The sequence below is a fragment of the Gymnoscopelus braueri genome (assembly GCF_963280865.1).
Source record: "Gymnoscopelus braueri genome assembly, chromosome: 18".
Classification (NCBI taxonomy): domain Eukaryota; kingdom Metazoa; phylum Chordata; class Actinopteri; order Myctophiformes; family Myctophidae; genus Gymnoscopelus; species Gymnoscopelus braueri.
In genome coordinates this window covers 14217814-14238461 of record NC_137618.1, presented here as the reverse complement: position 1 = coordinate 14238461, position 20648 = coordinate 14217814, and the positions used below count along the sequence as shown (strand labels likewise).

The following is a 20648-nucleotide window of genomic DNA, read 5'->3' as shown; positions in this document are numbered from 1 at the left end:
GTCTAGACTCAGATTTTGCAAAGAACACAGACAGCAGACAACCATGATAAAGGGCTCAACCTCTCAAATAATCAGGACTTAAGGAGAGAAAAACTAAATGAATATCCACTTGAATATGAAAGGTAAAGGTAAAAAAAAGAAAAGAAAAAAGCGCTACTCGGAGCGCAGGTCTCCGCCAGGCCGGGTTGAATACCTAGGACCCGCAAACTTTAGAAGCCAGTTATGGCCAATTGAAATGGAATATGAAAAATCAGAACGCAAAATGGTGGAAAATTGTGCAATCAAGATTTTGATTGCACGACCTACGGTTCAGAAGACATTCAGCAAATGGTCCTGCCAGCCAGGAATCAAACTGGGGACTTGCTGATCAGAGCTTTGAGCCCATGTGGTATGCACCCTAGCCACTCTGCTATTGTGTCACCACTAACAGTAAATGCTTTATTGTCATAGCATAATAAAACACAAAAAAAATAGTTTTTACAGAACATTAACAGTAAAATAGCTATAGCAGCATTGCTTAGCAGAAATGTTACATTGCACCTGGGGAGTCAGTCAAATCAAGTAAAATAATAGGTAGCTGGTCCTCATAGCGTCATCCAACTCTGCATAGAGGGCCAAAAGAACAATACTGGACGCAATGAGACATCAGGCGTGGTGCTGTAAAGAGGAGCGCTCAAGAGCGTCTTTACCGTACAAGTAGTGCATGGCAGAAAAGCACTGGCAGCTCTCACCGGACATGGCCCCTTATAAAACAAGACAGGCTCAATTAACTGGCCAATCTGTAGGTATGGATAACAGACTGAGAGCCCCTTTTTAGTTGGTCTACGTAACCGACTCTATAGCATCAGGGGACAGACAACAGCAGGACTTCCTTGAAAGTTCTCTTTATTTGGAATGGAATATGATATATCGTTAACGATATACATGTTGATTACATGACTTCAGAGATAATAAGTGTAGTGATTTGTATGAGTTTTGGACCAAATCTGTAGGAGTAGAAAAAAAGTATGTTTTGAAGAAAATATGAAAATCTGGTTAGGTGGAAAGACGGTGTGGGAAATTCAGTTTCAGCTACACCCAGCTGACGGCTGCTCAGACCAGTGACCTTCTGATCACCAGACTACTAAGCTACGGCCGCCCCCTGCCCCCTTCTATGAGTCGCCATGTTTGAAGTATTGCTGACGTAACCTACTCTCATGTAGCAGATGCGTCATGCCATCGGCCTCATAATTCACAGGGAAACCAAAGTGTCTCCAAACGCCATATCCGCTGGTTAATATGTACTGTAGTAACTCGTGGACGGGCTACTTTTGTTCGGATACATGCAGACAGAAATTCTGTTCTAGAGACAACAATGGAAACTAGTGGGGCAGGTAGAAATACGAAACAGATACGAGTTTGACATCTAGCATGGCCAACAAATGCATTCTCTGACAGTCACATAGAACTGAGTTTGCCTCCTTCACTTCAGCCTTTTGATCCAGATGAAATGGAGCTCCAAAACCATCGATGAACAGCTCAATATCCTGCGGCCACTTTTTGAGCCATGAGTCAGCGAAGGCCGCAACGCATCAGTCTCTGAAGTCGTTCTGAAACGTTGTTGATTTTGCCGACTAAAACTATGACGAAAAATGTTCGTCGACTACCTTTTTTCACTAAACTAAATAAAAACAAAATAAAAACAAAGTTATGATGTTTTTATACTAAGACTAAATATATTGACAATTTCCTCAATAAATAAAAACTAGACTAAAATGTTAGTGGAGAAGAGAGATCCAGTAGAACTAAGACAAGTCATTTTATGTTTGGTTGCCCTCAGGTGTTACGCTCTGAAAATAGCAGATCTACAAGCTCGATGTTGTGAGCTTGTAGATCGGGTATTTTCAGCATGCAACCAAATGTAAAATCAGCCATTACGACGCCATCAAGGCACCGCCAAAATACATTTTAGTCGACTAAATCAACTGTAGATTTAGTCGACTATAATCTTATGATATTTAGTCGACTGAAACTAAACTAAACAGTAAAACATTTCAGATGACTAAAATATGACTAAAACTAAATGGAATTTGATTCAAAAGACTGACTAAAACTCAATCCAAATTTGCTGTCAAAATCAACACTAGGAAAAAGACCATTTCGTTTCCCTTTACAAATAACGTAAACTAGTCAGTATGGTACTGTACATATATATATATATATATATATAGGTACTGTATGTCAGTATGCAAAATCATGCCATCCAGGCCCTGAATATCATGACCTGTTGTGATACTGTTAGCTGTCACTACTTCCTATGCTGATTTTGTCAAGACGAATTCCAATTCCTTTTTTTCAATGTATTTGTTCTGAGAGTAGACTATATTGTTTTATCTGTTCATTAACTTACTTGCTTGCATTAAATGCTTGCATTGACATCAGTTTGATTAAAGATATTTCCATTCAGTCATCAACACAAGGGCAAGGTGTGCTTGGCGCACCTGCCAAAATGTGTCGCCTATTACGTCATTTTATTACGTCATCTATACATTTAATGCAGGGTTGTCAAAGGGCTTCCACCCCAAGATTAATGTTAATAACTGAGCTTCTTCACTTTGACCTTTGACCACCAATGTCAGATACTGAGTTAGAGCTAGTATATGAAATTTCATAGCCTTGTGTTGTGATTTGACGATGATAGTGAGTCATCGTGGACAGAGTGACATACAGTACAGTACATGTAGAGATGGGTATCGTTAGGATTTTAATCGATTTTGCTTATCGATTTCGGTTCAATAAAAGTATAAAACAACAAAAAAGGTCAAATGTTTAGATAACAAAAATATCTTCATTCTTTTAAGTGTACTGCACAGCCTACTGCACAGCCTGGTGCAGTAGGCTTTCTTTTCTTAAAATATGCATTAAAGTTGTACAATGCAGAATCCCAAATAACGATTTTTAGCAACCTCTGCTGGTCACTACCGTCACTGCATACAATTTCCGTAATCCTCGATTACCCAGAATTCCATTCGTTTTCACCGGAAGCCGGAAGCGTTTCAAAAAGCGATCTTTTAATTGTTTTATACTATCTACGGATCGTTTCTCTTAGCCAGTGGAGCATTAGTTACCATGAGCTGTGCTTTCTTTTTCTGTTCTTTTTCGATCTTCCAATCCTACATTCTCTTAACATCAGCGTGAGGTTCCTTTTTGCTATTACCGCGGTAGTTCCTGGCCAAACAGGAAACCGTTGCGGTAGTTCCTGGGGACGTCGGCCACGACGTCATGACGTTGGCCAGGAACGTCATTTTCCCGGGAAAGTCCCCCCAGTCCACGTTCAATAGAAAATATATAAATAAAAGGCTTCCGGGGGTGAAATTCATGGAGTGGGTGTTGTGAAACTTTTGCCACTGACAAAAGATATACAATTTAACTTTAGTTTTGTTGAAAACGTTACCTAGTATTACTTTAAGTTATATTATGTAAGTCTTGTTCTCTGAAGGAAGGATTACTGGTATTACTGTATATCCAATGAATTAAAAGACCAAATCTTTCCTAAATGTTTGCCTCTGTACCTCGGTGAAGTGGGCTGTATACCACCATGAGGCTGATTACAAATATTTGGTTCTTTCTTGGCCTACAGGGAGTTTGCGTGCAAAGTTTCAAGGCAATCGGACGCTGCGTTCATGAATTGTGCCATTTTGTGCAAAACCCCTCGCGCAAACTTTGAAAGCCAATCTTAGCCAATTGGAATGGAATTTGAAAACAGCTGACAGATACATAGGCCTATACATCTTGATCACGTACCTTGTCCCTGCCTATTCTAGCAATACATTTGAATGCATCTTAATTCAAAGATGATAATGTAGTCTGTAGAAAAATTCCAAACGGCACATTTTTATTGAAAGCCTCTTGTTTTGATGCTGAGGTCTTTCTAATCAGCCAACAGCCAATTGGTCATTTCTACAAGCCATCTTGTTGGCGCTCTGTGCATATTGATACACTACAGGAGGTCTTTTTCAAGTGAAATGAGCACAAGTACTTGGAAGACAGACCATAATGTCAGTCATCTCCATATTTGGCCTCCATGTTTGCCTTTCTATTGACTTCCAGTGTAGTTTTTGTTGTTGTTGTTGTTATCAAAAAGTTGCCCATGACCTTCCCATGGATCATAACACATCACAACAAGTTTCAGCCCAATACAACATGGGGTGTGGATGGGTGTGCATAAAAGACACACAGACAGACAGAAGATTGTAATTGACTTTGAGGCATAAGGCCCTATAGGTGTCAGTGTGTAAGAGAAGGGTGTGATAGATAGATAGATACGGTAGAATAAGAGCAGAAAGAGATGTGTCTTATATCTGTGAGCTCAGGCCCTCCATCAGTGCGCAATGGGGTCACTTGCCAAGATCTGTTCTTTTTGGCAGTGGTGGAAGAAGTACAAAAGTATGGCATCAAAATATACTCACAGTAGCAACCGTAAAAGTGCTCATGCAGAATGCCTATTTCACAGTCATATTATTGGATCGTGTAGTCTATGTATAAGTAATTAATTTGTTCTTCACTTTAAGGTTGCAGCTGGTAAAGGCGGGGCTGGGTAACGTAACGTATAATAATGCATCATAATTTATCAGTTAATGTATGTTTAGTATTAAAGGACGACTTCACCCATTTTCAACCTATCTTCATATAATTGGTCCTCACTAATGCTCATGATAAAAATGGTTAAAAAAAAATCTACTCTGCCTGTGTCTCATAGGAGGGCCACTTCAGAAACCCGCCTACCAGTGACATCATCAATTGGGATCTAAGCTAATAGAAACTGCCGGCTTTCTATTCCTGGAAAGTTAGAATGCTATAATGAAAGCCATTGTTCTCGCGTTAATAAAAGTCAAAAAAAAAAAAAAAAAATCTTGTTTGAAAAAAATAAAATTAAAAATTGTTGAAAACGGTTGAAGTCGTCCTTTAATAATCTTAACCTGCAATGTAACTAGTAACTAAAGCTCTCAAATAATAGTAGTGGACTAAATATGACCATATTTGCCTATAAAATGTTTTGTATGAAATTGAGTAAATGTACTTGTTAATTTCCGACAATGCTTTTCTGTAAGTGACAGCATCATGCAAAGCAGTATAAATTGAGCCTGCATGGTGAGGCCTCCTTGAACCTGGCAGAAAAATTAAAAAGGGAAGCGAGCACAGAAAAACAGAAAGGCTGGCATTTGCATTTTGACCTTTTTGATTTACACAGGGGACAAAATGATTGTCTCATCATGCACGTCACAATGCCCAAGTGTGTGTGTGTGTGTGTGTGTGTGTGTGTGTGTGTGTGTGTGTGTGTGTGTGTGTGTGTGTGTGTGTGTGTGTGTGTGTGTGTGTGTGTGTGTGTGTGTGTGTGTGTGTGTGTGTGTGTATACATGTACAGTCTGCACTGATGGGTGCCTGCATCCACTGTGGTCATACATAATTTCTGCATTCTATGTGCATGTGTGTATGAATGCACACACAGCAGAGATATGAGGCTTATTACCCAGCCACTTCTTCATTAAGGGGCTGTTTCACTGCAAGCGAGGGGCTGATTTGAATGACAAAATTCTCAAAGCAGGGCAAAAATGAGGACAATAATCAAGCCCCCCCTCCTCCCCCCCCCCCCCCCCCCACCACCACCAAAGTCAATCTGAGGACCTCCAGGCATGCCGCAGGCACACAGACACACACACACACACACACACACACACACACACACACGCACACGCACACGCACACGCACACACACACAGGCCTCTATATAGGCTAATGTGAAGCACTTTGAGATTATTATTATTATTATTACTATCATCATCATCATCATCATTATTAAAATGATGAATAGTTACAGTATATGCATAGTTTGCTGTGATTGGTCGGTCTACTACCGTTGGCACATACAGAAAGTCTGCTCTTTGTTTTTGCAACTTGTTATTTTTGATAGTCTAGTTGTGTTGAGACATAGCCTACTTACATGTAGACCAACCATGTTCCCCTCATCCTTTTAAATTGGGCTATAAAGTGATAAGCCTATACTGTATCTTTAACCATGCCTATACATGCCCACTTCAATGAGATGCTAATGTTGCTGAGCTGTGATTGATCCATTACAGATGGTCTACTTTTGGGGGGATATAGCCTACATACATACTGTAGATACAGACCAACCCTGTTCTAGATGGCTGGCCTGGCCCCTTCTGTGCCATTCTGCAAAAAAAATTGAATAATGTAACATGCAAGCTTTCGTATAAAATGTGCGATTAGATAAACCTTTATTGATCCCAGAAGGGAAATTCAGGTGTCATAGCAACAACAGCACTGATAATAAATCACAGGAGAGGTACAGGTAGCCTACTGTAAGAGTCAACCAAACCAAGATAAATAAGAATACAAGTAAAGATTAAATATTGAGCTGCTGACCCTAGTATCTGCACTGGATCAGTGAATTTATATAGCATACAGCCCATATACATTTCACAAAACTTTCACAAAGAAATTATGTATGTACAGTACTGTACGTTAACGTATGTATGAAATGGTACACGTCAAAATATTAAATCCAAATCCATAAATCATTCCTGTTCTATTTCCAGCTTGGATGGTACTCCACTGCAAAGAGTTGAACACACCAAATACTTGGGCCTGTGGCTAGATACCGAACTGTCATTCAAATGTCATATTGATCATATTATAAGAAAGGTTAACCTCAGTATCGGTGTTCTCTATCGCTCTAGAAACTGTTTTACATTCTCTGTTAGGAAAAGACTAATACTACAACTTATTCTACCGATATTTGATTATGCCGATGTCGTGTATCAAGCCGCATCCAAAACCAACCTGACTATGCTTAATACTGTATATAACAAACTGTGCAGATTCGTCCTAGGTTGTCCTTTTACAACTCACCACTGTACTATGTATGAAAATCTTCAACTGCCCACTCCCACAATAAGAAGACAGTGTCACTGGTTACAGTTTATTTTTAAATGTATACACTTCAACTATCCTCAATATCTCAAACAGCTTCTAAGACCATCCCCTAACAACTACCAGTTGAGGCACTCCACGCAGCCCTACTTTTCTGTACCTTCAGTCTCCACATCATTAGGTAAGAGAGCCTTCATGTTTAAAGCCCCCTCTGATTGGAATAATCTACCTGTAAATATTCGAACCATAACATCCTTTAATATGTTCAAAAGTGCACTGGCTTCCTATAACACAATCTCTTGTACATGTCCGTGACCATTACATCACTTCACTTCTGTATACTATCGCTGACCTTGAAAATGACAATGATATCTGACAAATGATCCATCTTTTTGTGCTTGCTTAGAGTATAATACCCTGTTTGTGTTGTCCTATGTGTTGTTTCTTGTCCGGTTGATGTTTTGTTTTCAGTTTTTTGTTACTTGTTTTATTATATGTCACTGTATACTGTACTGCTGTCTCTAGGACCCCCTCGAAAACGAGATCTTGTATCTCAAGGGATTACTCCTAATAAAGAATTTCAATATATGAAATCACTGTTCATGCGATTTACTTCACACTTGGGGGGTGTATTGCTGAGCCTGATGACCAAGGAAGTACATGGTAGTGCAGTGCAACTTAAAGGGATACTTCACTTTCGGGCCGGGGACACATTTAAAAAAAATATTAAAAATAAATGAAAAAAGTTATGGAAAATTCATGGCCCCCTCACACATTAGTAGGACACTGCGTGTCGTGAGGGGGCCATGAATTTTCCATAACTTTTTTCATTTATTTTTAATATTTTTTTAAATGTGTCCCCGGCCCGAAAGTGAAGTATCCCTTTAACTCCCATTAGGCCAAAGCCAATCTGGGAACCCATCCTGAACCTGAAATTCTTCAACCTCTTGGAAAGAATTTCCAAATCGTCCCTCATGGTGGCGCCATAATAGGGTGCTTCGTGTTTTGGCCTATAGACCCCTTGACAGACAATGTCACACTGATAAGAACCAGTATGCGTGCAACCAGTATGCGTGCAACCAGTATGCGCGCAATGAAACCCATTCTATCAGGTCTCGCTAGGACGCGCCTCACCAGCCAACACACAAGAGGGGGTTGGGGTGCGCTGAAACGAACCAGCGTACCCCAAAACAACAGGTTGAGAATTGATTGCGTGAAACAATCACCTGTGCATCCAGTCTCAATGTTGGTAAACAAATAATTGGTCAAAGAAAAAAATTCCCTGGATTCCTTGGATCATGGCACAACTCCCCATATAGGCCACGACTAGATTTTACGGCATTTTGCGTTTTCTACGCAACACGTTTTTTTGCTACTCCATCAGATTTTGTCCAAAACTCATGCAAATTGATACACCTAATCTCTGTGGTCACGTGATCAAGATGTATCTGTCAGCTGTTTTTAGATGCCATTCCAATTGGCTATGATTGGCTTTCAAAGTTTGCGGGAGGGGTTTTGCACAAAATGCCACAATTCATGAACGCTGTAACGGTATACAGCCCACTTCATGTTTTGCCTGTAACTCTTGAACCGTAAGTCGTACAATCAAAACCTTGGATAGGCAACTCGGCCTGGTGGAGACCACTCCAAGGAGGGCACTTTTTTAGTTTTCAATTGTGCTTGCCATTTACAGTAGTAACATTAGTGATAATGTAGCCTATATGTAGGGAGGTCATTTAAGTTATTTTCAACATTTAAAGTACTTTCTTCTTTCCACAAAATAATTCTTCAGTTTTGACAGCGATTGTGCAAATGAATTCTAGAGATCCTTCATGTTCCTGAGGCAATATGACATTTTTTGAAGACGGTGAGCTCTGGAATGGATCATACAGTAGTAAGTAAAATCTCTTTCATAGACCACTAAAACAACACTGCAACGAGACAGACGGGGAATTGTCTGCTATTGTCTAGGAAAGTTTGAGCATAAAACACATCTATTATGAGCCCAAGGGATAGAGTCCATAAAATGTATTATTTCATCAGAAAAGGAGGCGGGTTGGGAAACACTGAAGAATGTAAGGCAGAAAAAAAGGCAGAATATAACATCAGCTGCCTTCGTAGTCTGAGAACAGTGAAAAGGGGAAGAGGAGTGAATTATTAAATATCTTTTTATTGATCAGGAAAAACACCCCAGAGGGGTTAAGTGTACTACTTGGTTCGTTTGGAAAGGCCCCTTTTCGCTCAGCTAAATTAGTTTTAATTGACAGCATTGTTTTCTCCCAGTGAATTACATAAAAGGGGAGGAAATGCATTTTGAGGACACTTGCATTATTGTCCTGACATGTTTTTTGTTTGTTTGTTTACTAGTACACTTTTTCTCACAGAAGTGGTCACTGTAGTATTGCAATGTCTACAGGAAACAGCTCAATAATGACTTCATCATGCCAGCAGATGTTTTAATGAGCTGCTTTTTTATTTTCTTCTTTTTTTAATCTTTAAGCTACTAATTCCCCCATGTGTGTAGTCCCTGTCACTGCCAACCCCCACTGTTGGTCTGTGTGTGTGTGTGTGTGTGTGTGTGTGTGTGTGTGTGTGTGTGTGTGTGTGTGTGTGTGTGTGTGTTTTGGGGGGGGGGGGGGGTTGTTGATAACCACATGTCTCCTCCGATATACGTGGAGTCGGCAGACATTGTTTTTGTTTTTCACCTGACAGTGACGGTGTTATGTGTGGGTGTAACGCAATGTGGGACGTTATCCAGCTCCACTCTTCTTGAACCATCAACAAAGCATATTTTCTATCAAAAAATGAATCCACAAAGTGGATCTATGGCAAGGCCAGCATTTCATTCTGCCGTGGCCTCAATTGTGAAATTTGTGTTTTGTCCTTATAGAGGTACAATCTTAAATATCAGGGAGGACCTTGACGAGGAGAGACAAATTGGGAAAGAGAACAAGCAAGTATGTTTATGCACAGTAATATCCTCTGTGAAGTTAGTTTAACTCTGAGAGATGTGGACATTTTTAAGTTAAATTAACTTCTTCTAACTTCATTTCTTTGTGCAAATGTCTAGGAACTCAACAGAACACAACACCATTTCAAGACTGTCATCATATTCTATATTTGAAGTTGATAAGGATACAATAGCAGATATGATGAGCATAAATAATATAAGATGTTTTTTGTACTGTAGCAGCAATCAAGCTTGCACTTAAGATTGGGATGACATCTTTAATCAAAATGATTTGTTAGATATCACTTGTGTTTGATTTGCTCTTCTCAGAAAACAATCCAATGGCAATGTTTGCCATCCAGTACTAATAGTTTATAGGGCAGTGTGACCACAGAAGTGTACTGATTATTGTTTATACCATTAATCCATTACGGTATTTGTATACTGCCACCTAGCAGCTGGTACATGCCAGTGTGTCAAAGTATTAATTAAAAAACTGTAGCTCTATATTCCAATAGTACTCATTACTATAGAGTGTTTGTTCAGTAACAAGGATCTCCCCATAGCACTTTAGTAAATATATATAAAATAATATATATATTTTCAGGTTGGGATGCCAATTTTATCCAGTCAGGAGAGAGACCTCATACAGGATAGCCTACAAGATCCAGATACAAAAGTGAAATTGGAAATTATGAAACAAAAAAAGATTGGAACTGGAACAATATAAATCTGAAGCTCTCCTGACTGAATTGCAATTTTATTTTCTGTTTTACTACAAGATCTGGCAAGATTACTACTGGAATATAGAACTCTACAACATTTTTATTTTTAAACAAAACAAAATATAGTCACATACTTCCCTTTTAATATAAATGATCGCATATGGATAAGGGTTGCCGTAGCTGAGTTGATAGAAAGGCCGTCTGGTAATCAGAGGGTGTCTGGTTCCCCAGCCCAACCACGGCTATGTGTCCCTGAACAAGACGCTGAAACTGATTTCCCCCCCTGTGGGATTAACAAAGGTCTCCCCTTCCCTTCAGAACATGGTAGACAGCAGAGCCGACGCATTCAGTTTCTTCGACACACTCCTGACAGTGTTTTGATTGACTGCAACTGCAAACTGATGAGGTACTCACTTCAGTAGCAGTGACAAATTTTCACTGTTTCCATCGTGCATACCCAGTTCAAAGAAAGCCCTTCACACAGAGAGCTGTGCAGAACCTCTAAGGGGAATATAAAACCCCATAACTCTGCAGCAACGCTTTTGATTCGTTTTGTTTTCTGAGCAAACATCCATGCTGTCACTTTACCTTGAACAGTTCAGCAGTACCAGTGTCAGACGGGGACTGTTGTCGATTACTTACAGTTTGAATGCTTCATTCAGACTCTTTAAAAGTATATTTGTATTGATTTATTTCTTCATGTTTCATGTTACGCATTATATGTAAATTTGTAAGTTAAAAAGAAAACATTCGATATACACATGTTTTCAAAGCCTTATTACTTTAACTGGGAGAGTCTACTCACTACTGAGTTAAATGAACGTACGTATGTATGAATGAATGTATGGTTTTACAGTGTATGAGAAGGAATTTATAGACTTGTTTTGAGTGCATTTTATTTGACTATTTCCACATTCATGGTGGATACTTTGTAATCATTTCAGGGCTGATCTTCAGAGGAGACAGGTCAAAGTACAGCCAGGTTAGAGTTCAGTGTGCAGGAGTTTCTTGGCTTCCCTCATGTTCGCGAACACTGTTGAAATAATAAGTCATGTGTTAGAATGCAATTCCTCCCTATACTTTTGGACAAAAACAAACAAAAAAAGGTTGTACGAATACAATCTAAACTGTAAATAAAGAAATAAGTTGCAATAGCTCATACAGGCGACAGAGGTTTTCGTTGTTTCTGTCACTGAACTCGATGAATTGTATTTGACAGTAAATCCAAGGGACTCAAATAGCACTGTCATTTTGAGAAATTGTCTTCCTGACGCTAAATGTCACCGATTCTTCTGTTCAACACCATCCCCACCCCAAATACCAGAGTCATTATAAATGAACAACTTGGTTGTCTTATTGATTCAAAACCTCTTGCAAGATATTGCCATTTTGATTATCATTTCAATTTGAATGAGAAAAGCAAACGTGAACTTTCTGTTTGGGCAGTGGTAGCCACGAGGTGCAACCTCAGGTTTTGGCGAACACAGCTTTGTCTCCCAGGTGTCGGATGTAACGCCCCTGTTTATAATATCAGGATCATCAGTCGGTTTTGGGGATGGAGTGAACTGATGAATACTGAGGTTAAGCAAATATACATATATTATATTTTAGTAGGCCTATACTGTACATAGTCAATCCAATATGTGTATTTATCATGATTAGTGTGATGATTATATTTATTATTATTATTTCAAATGTACATACAGTAGGAGCCCTCATTTACTTCTTCTTTTAAACATACCATGAATTGAATTCTGTTTGGATCAAAGGGGGGTTCTCTTTAATCATGGAAAGAACCCAAAGGTACTTCTTGAAATATTGATCACAAGCCCCCCTATCCCCACCCCTCCACCGCCCGCCCCCCAGAAAAGAAGCTTTTCAAACCAAATTCTTAGAATGGCTTAGATTCCTGCTATCCATAATTAGAGGGTTTCTACACCATTACATGGCCACAGTAACTCCCACGTTTTGCTAAGAACTCCAATAGACACAGCTATGATGATGTTCCTACGGTACATACATTCTTGCAATGGATGTGTAATTGTCTACTCTTCCATGTGTATTTTTCAGGACAACATATACATATACAGCATAATGTGTGAAGGTGTTTGTGGAAAACAACAGATCCTTTTGTCATTCTATAACACTTTCTACATAACGAGTCACCTCAGCTGCACCCAAGCTTAACGCCCACTGTTCAATGTTTTTTCTCTGAATCTCCACGGCCGGGCCGCCCACTCTCTTCTCCTCCTGAGACCCTTTCCCTCTAAACCTCCCTTGTTAAGCCTAGTACAGAGATCAAAGATTTACAATGAGATAATAGTCTCTCAAGCCAACACTTGACTTCCACAACATACAGACAGTCTGCAATTCCGTCCCATGAAAGTTGAGGATCAGGATCAGCTGTCACGTTTTTTGTCATTTGTGTTCGAGAAGATATATTTAAAAATATCTTTAAAATATATTTCTGAATTTCTATTTCTGCTAAGCTGCAAGCTGGAATGGCTTTGATTCATTTTGTTCCAGTACCAGTTATTTACACGACTGCACAACGGAAGTTAGCATCCGCTTGATTATTTTAGGCAGAAGCATTTGAAAATTGTGTGAGCCAACAAGCCCAATTTATACTTTGTCATACTTCGTGAAAACAACCGATCTACAACCTCACAGCACGTCACGGATGCATAGTGTGCAGTGCGGAGATCGGCGTGACACTACGACGGAGCATAAATTAAAGCAGAACATTGCAGAGAGAAATCGCAGCCGTCAGAATTACCCCTTACTGTGCATATGAGACCTTCCCTCCCCACAGACCCCCAAAAAGTTGTCCAACTCTACAAAAGTTGTGAGCGAGGAGAATGAGGCCAAATGAATAAGTTACAGTGTAACTTATTCATAAGTCACACTGTAACTTTTACAGTACAAGCAGTTAGGTCTGACAGGGAAGGGTATACAGTATTAGGTGTTTGAGTGAGTGCATAATTTATCTATACTGTACGTGTGCACTTTTTCAGACACAAAAACAGTTGTCGAACTTGCTCCACTCACAGAGATCAATGTCACCGGGCTCATAGGTGTAGAGGTGATTGCTGTACTTTCCTGTGATGTCTGCCCGTACGGTCAGGGATGGATCTGAAGCAGGTTGGGTTAGGACAGAGGGAGAGAACAGAAGACAACCATGGGAAGAAAGAGAACGTTTTCAAAATTATTTTCAAAATCATTTTTTCCCCCTGCATAATCTGACTTGTGTCAAAGTCAGTGGTGTAAAGTAACTAAGTACATTAACTTAAGTACAGTACTTTAGTACAATTTTGAGGTATTTGTACTTTACTTGAGTATTTCCAATTGTCTATACTTTTACTTCTACCCCACTACATCTCAGAGGCAAATATTGTACTTTTACTCCACTACGTTTATTTGAAAACTTTAGTGACTAGTTACTTTTCAGATATAAATTATGATATAATGAAACATACATTAACCACTTTAGCCCTATTTTATACCTAGACTATTTGAAAATAGCCGATCTGCAACGCGTTGTGAGCTTGTAGATCTGCTATTTTCAAATATTTAGTAGGCCTACTTTTACTTTTGGTACTCTAAGTACATTTTGATGCCAATACTGCCAATACTTTTGTACTTTTACTCAAGTAAATTTTTAATTCTGGACTTTTACTTGTAACAGAGTATTTTTATATTGCAGTATTGGATTTTGTTGTTGTTGTTGTTGTTGTTGTTGTTGTTGTTGTTGTTGTTGTTGTTGTTATGGGGTATAAAGCACAGTTTCAAAATTACACCTTTAAAATGCTTTTGCCATTAATTGCTTTTGTTTAACAGTTATCAAGAAGACGATAGGAATGCTCGCACACCAACATACAGTAACAAAAGGAATGTCTACAGAGGTTTGGCAGACGTGAAATATTATTCTTTAATGCTCCATAGTGAGACTGAATTTAAAAAGTGCCAACAAAAAGGGTGTGCAGTGGGACCAGATGCATCCGATCCTACTGTACTGTTGGCCTACACCCTTTTTGGTAGCACTTTTAGACGCACAATTTAGACGCACTATGGATCATTAAAGAATAATATTTTTTTGCATCTGTCAAACCTCACCTGAGTGAGAGAGTCAGAATGAGAGAGAAGAGAAGAGAAGATAGACAGACAGGTATCACTCACTTCTGGGCTCCTCTCTAGTTAACCACTTAAGCCCTACATACTGTACTTCGACGAATGATGAAGAATAGCTGATTTTTTTTTTTTAATGTTTAACTATATTTGTGTATTTTTACAATAATGACATAGAGGATGACAGGGTTAAAGTGGTTAAGTCTTTACAACTCAAGAGAATGAATGACTGAAAAAGACGAAACTATAGTTCCACTTTCCCTATAGCATTTGCTGCACTATCATTAAGGATGCTTAAGTATTGATGAGACTATCTGCCTTCTTTTCTGGACTGTGACTATTTCATCTATTATACTTGAATCGTTTTCCGAAATAGAAAAGAAATAAAGTAAGAATGAAAAAACACTGTTTTCATGACTCTCATGACAAATAATGGCCCAAATAAATTGTACAATAAGACTAAAGATCGATTGGATTGATAAAAAAAGAAAAATGGACAAAAATGCATACCAACAAAGATGATTCTGGGAACATAGGTGCCATCAGGATACAGATTCTTGTCATGGGTCTCATTCTGTAAGACACAGAATGACAGTTATCAGTAGGCTATAACTCATAAATAGAATAGCCGTTACCCAATTTACTGTATACAACAGGAGGCCAACACATACAAACATGCATACATTAACAGCTGTCGGGCAGATACGAGCTATGTCCAAAATATTAACTTTTCAGGAAAAAAAAAAAAAAAGAAACAACAGAACAACGCAATACTGCCTCATCCAAGTTGGTATACAGTGACTTTATATATTGTCAGATACTTGAATGTGTCCTTATATTATCATTATTTTACCCAAATACAGCTCAAGTGGAGTTAGGAGGTTTTTGACCATTAATGTGGAGATTTTTTCTAAAGTTGGAGTTAGGTGGTTTGACCGACAGTTTGAGGACCCAATGGAGTTAGGAGGTTTAGTTTGTAAAACCCAGATGTAAAGGGTGTTCAATAGCACTGATTTATTAAAAGATATATACATGTATATATATATATTTGAAAATTTGAGCTGGTTTCTGCCCGACAGCAACGATATATAAAGTGACAGACAGAAACATTTGAAACTGAAGGAGATCACCTGTATATCCTTTAATCACCTTAATGGGCCAGTGTACTTATGCACGCATCTGACGTCTATGCTAAAGGTTTATTTCAAATATGAGTGTTTTTACCACTAGGTTGAGCATGATGAAGTCTTCTCTGGCCATTTTCTGGATACCCTTATCAGCAACAAACTCCTTCTTCAGTGCTGTGAAAATTGTTTTGTTTTAGTTTCAAAACAGGATCCGAAACGTAGTCGCCATGATGATTGAAACATTTGTGTGTAAATGATTACACAGGTTCAGTTATTTTCACATCTTGTATTCCTGAATTATAGTTGTGCTAAAGTTGTTCTCAGAACTCTCATCAATAGTTGTAGAGAGCAGGTGCAAACCCAGAAACAGGCTAGGCAGGTGGGACCTACATTCTATAGTCTGGTGCTCCCTCTAGAGACCAGAAAGGTCCACTGAGGTTGTGCATTATCAAATACTCCAAACCGTGCTGAACACAAAGCCTTTTCATAAACTGTACTCAGAGTGTGAAGTAGCGACATACTGTATTAGCACGGGCGATGGTATTATTTATAAATAAAGGACACAAGCAAAAACTGAAAGATGCCCTGCATCTCCAGGAATGAAAGCTTAATCAATGGTAAAAGTGAAGCGAGACTTCCTTATGGGAAATCTGTCAGGCAGTGAACTGAACTGTGACTGGCTTGGCTTGCCCAACAGGTATTATGGAATGCACCTGTTGTTGCTCACAAATCCTGCTGTTGTTATCACCGTGTACAATGATCCTTCAAGCATTGTAACACCTGACATCACTTAAAATGTAAGTGACTATTGATGTAAGTCTTCCATCAAGCATCACTCACCTCTCTGCTGTTATTTATTGCCCGCATCAAATGCCTTAATAACATTGTTAGCTTTGCTATCTGCGTATGACCTGAACTCATCTCAACCTCATTGTGGTACTATAGTAGGCCTAGCCCAACCACATATTTCACCATCAATCATATTACCAGTACAGCAGCATGCCACAACAGCTGTGGCATGTTCCCACCATAATGAAATACTGACATTAGAAATAAATATCTTTCTCAGAAAGGATAATGAGTGTGTAAATGTTTCAGATGAATGGCCAGGTACAAGGATTGTACAGGAATCTATCATGTTATTATTGCTGAAGAGAAACGTATTTCACGAACGTGTGACACACAGGAACAACAATAAGACCTCATACGAGGGAAGGCACATTATGAACAGCAGATTTTACAGATCACTCTACACATTGACTCTCTTGTCTATTTTCTTCGGCCATTATACTAAGTTGACCACGGATCTCTATACTTTTTTTTCCCTCAACACAAAATGTCTTCACCGAAAATAGCCAATCTACAAGCTCCAGAATAAGGACACTATGGGTTCATGTGGTTACAAATAAAAAGCCTGGATTACTGGTATACCTTGACTGTGCGGGCAGTCTGGCAGGTGATGGATGATCATCATAGGCTTCTTACTGTGGGAACATAACCAGAGAGAAAGAACTGAACACATTCCACAAAAGAATAGGCACAGTGGTGGGTGTGAAGGCAGCCTCGCCTAACTTGATCACTGGAGAAACTGTCAAACTATTCTCTGTGTCTTCTGCCAGACGATTGATTGATGCAAGTCAATTTGTTACCTTATCAGACAGTAATCAATTTATTTCCTGGCAGAGTACCTGAGTAGACACTGGCCTATTCATTCACAGCAATTATATTATTTGCATTTGTGTGATTTCAGCCATCCATTATAGGCTACATGGAATACAATTATGGTAACATAATACCTTTTTTCTTCTTTCTTACTTGCAGTTGCCTATCTTTGAAGTTGAAACAGAGTTTCCACGTAATTAACACAGGTCTCCCTTTATTAATCACGTGGGGGGAATTCAGTTTCAGCTTTACCCCGCTGATGGCTGCTCAGATGGTCATGATGAGGGGGTGGGGGATACAGTTACGGGTTAAGTGTCTTGCTTTTAGGGACACTTCGACACATAGACCAGGGTCGGGAGGTGAACTTGTGACCTTCTGCTTATACCAGACAGCCTCTCTAACGGCCGTCTGGTAACCACTAAACTAAACTGCAATCAGATTACTGTACTCCCATTACATTTAATCCATTACACTTTAGCCTTGAGGATGAGTCCATGACAAGGATGTTGTACACTATAAGCACTTAGTGTATGTATACTTCCTCAAAGCAGTTGTACTTCCTCATAGCAGTTTTACTTCCTCATAGCAGTCACTTTTTAAATAAATAAATAAAATGATAATAAAAACATGTAAAGAAACGTACGATTTTTCAAGCTTCGTCAGGCCATCCTCATAATTCTGCTGCCAGGTGATGGCATCTCCCCATCCTATGAGCAAGTGCAATGGTGAATAAACTTATGAAACAAGGATCACTCGTGCTTTACAGACAATCCCCTTTAAGTTGCTACTGTAAGAGTCACTTTAATCAAAAAGTGCAAATAAATGGCAAGGTCATAGAATCATAGCACATTTAGACAGATATCCCAAGGGAGTGATATGTAATGACATGGTACAAGGACAAGAGGATGTCATACTGTACAGCGTAAAGGGACAAGGGATACGGTACAATATACGGTACAATTAACTCATATTTGCTAAAGATTCTCGCGATAATGAAATGACCATGTTCGTGGGATGTGTCAGAATGACCCACCTCTAGCCAGTTCTGATTTTTTTGCTGCACCAACAGGGTCACCAGCACAGATCACCAACAACAATGCCAGCACAGTCCAGCGAAGCATGGTTTCCAGTCCTTCAAAAGAGAATGACATGTTATTACAGTAAGATATTATTGATTTATCTTATTGCTTTCACTAATCGTGCTATTTGTCCAACTGGTATGGCAATTTATATGTGGTGCACATTATAAAGCCCAACTAGCCGATCTGGGTAAGAGCGTCTGCTACATTGTTAGTCCCAACAGTTGTTTGAATTTAAAAAATCAGTGATACTTGTAGCTTCAGCTGTTTTATTTATTTCCTTTTTATAAGATTAAACTTCATCATATTATGTCAAATATTGCAAGGTTATTCTACAAATATAGATAATTACATTTATCACTTATGTTGCATTATCATTATTACAATGAAATCTCTGGGTAGTATAATTTGAAAATGTGATGGTTGACTCGTATCAAAGTAGTTTGAAAGTGTTAAAAGTCTCCAAACTTACACGACAATATTCATTGACAACAATCTTTTTCTATTAGGCACCAGAAAACAACTAGTTATAAACGTAAGTAATTCGCCTCTAATGATTAAATGTGATGTCTTACCTTGTTTAACTTCAGGAAACAGCAAGTGTCTGCACCTTCCAAATACCTTCTGTTTTGGCTTGGCCAGAGCTTTTTATAAACAGTTGAACTCACCAAACCGGTATAGCATTGTATGTAATAAATGAAAGAATTCTTCTCACACACACACACACACACACACACACACACACACACACACACACACACACACACACACACACACACACACACACACACACACACACACACACACACACACACACACACACACACACAATGAAAGGGGAATGAGAGAGCTGATGCAAACCCACTTTACTGGTTCTTTCAAGGCAAGGAAAGTGTATTTACATGATATACACAAAAATGATTTCAAGTGCTACAAAGGAATTTAAAGGCACAATAAGGCATTTAAGTAGTAGTAGTAGTAGCAGTACGTTAGCCTCCTAGCTTAATTGCCTTAGTCGTCTTTTTGGCCAAATTGATATAACTATACTCTCTATAACACTGCTGCTTCATTGTGCCTTATTGCCTACGTCATCAGAATGCTTGTTACATTCCAAAAATATCCTCCAATTATGCTATGAGGCTAACTTATTTGACTTAATTACAGAAATTATTTTGCATGTAACGAGCATTCTGATAGGCTGAGAACATAGGCAATAAGGCAGGATGAATCAGCAGTGTTAGGAGAGAAGAGTTAGGCAGATATAAGGCATATAGATATAAGATATAAGGCAATTACGCTATGAGGCTAACGTAGTAGTGGTGGTGGTGGTGTTAGTAACAACAACAACAGCAGCAGCAGTAGCAGCAGCAGCAGCAGCAGCAGCAGCAGCATAGTGTTAGTAGTAGTGTTAGTAGTAGTAGTAAATATAAGAAGAAGAATGATAGATATTTTATAATCAATAGTGTATTAGATTATGATCATTGTATTGTATCATCTTGGATAATTGCATAAAGTATGATGTATTTAGCTCAGGAAGGACAATTCTGTAACTGGCGATATAAGATGTCCTTGCTCCCTGGCCTACTCTTTCTTACCCGTGAAAGTTGTGGCTACAGTTTCTCCATGATGCCTTAGCACAGACAACCTTGCCACCAAGATGAGCCTTCGCCCCTGTTCATGTTGATATTATATTGTGGGGTGGGCTTAATGAAAGATAAACTGTCTGTTATATTGGGGAACATTTTGTATTACCAGTAGAGAATATTTTTATGCTGTACCACCTTGTCTCTCCTGTGCAAATAAGCTTCAAGTAACCTGATTATTATTTAGACTGACTCCGTGTTACTTCTCTTTACGGTATTCCTTACTGAAAGCATACTATCCTTGTTTTTCTAAGTTATCAAAGAAGAACAAGAAGAAGAAGAGAAAAACTGAAGGTCAAAGTGCAATCTGGTCTCTCCATTTCGGTTCAGAGGCTTAAAGGGATAGTTCACCCAAAAAAATATTTTTTTCCGAATTCAAGTCTCCATGGGGTGACTAATCAATA

At 38.9% G+C, this 20648-nt stretch overlaps 1 protein-coding gene across 1 annotated transcript; it reads right to left on the bottom strand.

The window, feature by feature from the left end:
- Positions 1 to 11487: 11487 nt before the first annotated feature.
- On the bottom strand, positions 11488 to 19246 carry agr1 (anterior gradient 1). The gene is made up of 8 exons (XM_080412745.1): positions 19177 to 19246; positions 18556 to 18654; positions 18166 to 18229; positions 17292 to 17344; positions 15958 to 16034; positions 15244 to 15307; positions 13657 to 13740; positions 11488 to 11641 (listed from the first exon to the last, which is right to left on the bottom strand). The coding sequence occupies exons 2-8, from the start codon at positions 18641 to 18643 to the stop codon at positions 11592 to 11594; spliced, it is 480 nt and encodes a 159-aa protein (XP_080268871.1). The 5' UTR covers positions 18644 to 18654; positions 19177 to 19246; the 3' UTR covers positions 11488 to 11591.
- Between the last annotated feature and the right edge of the window lie 1402 nt (positions 19247 to 20648).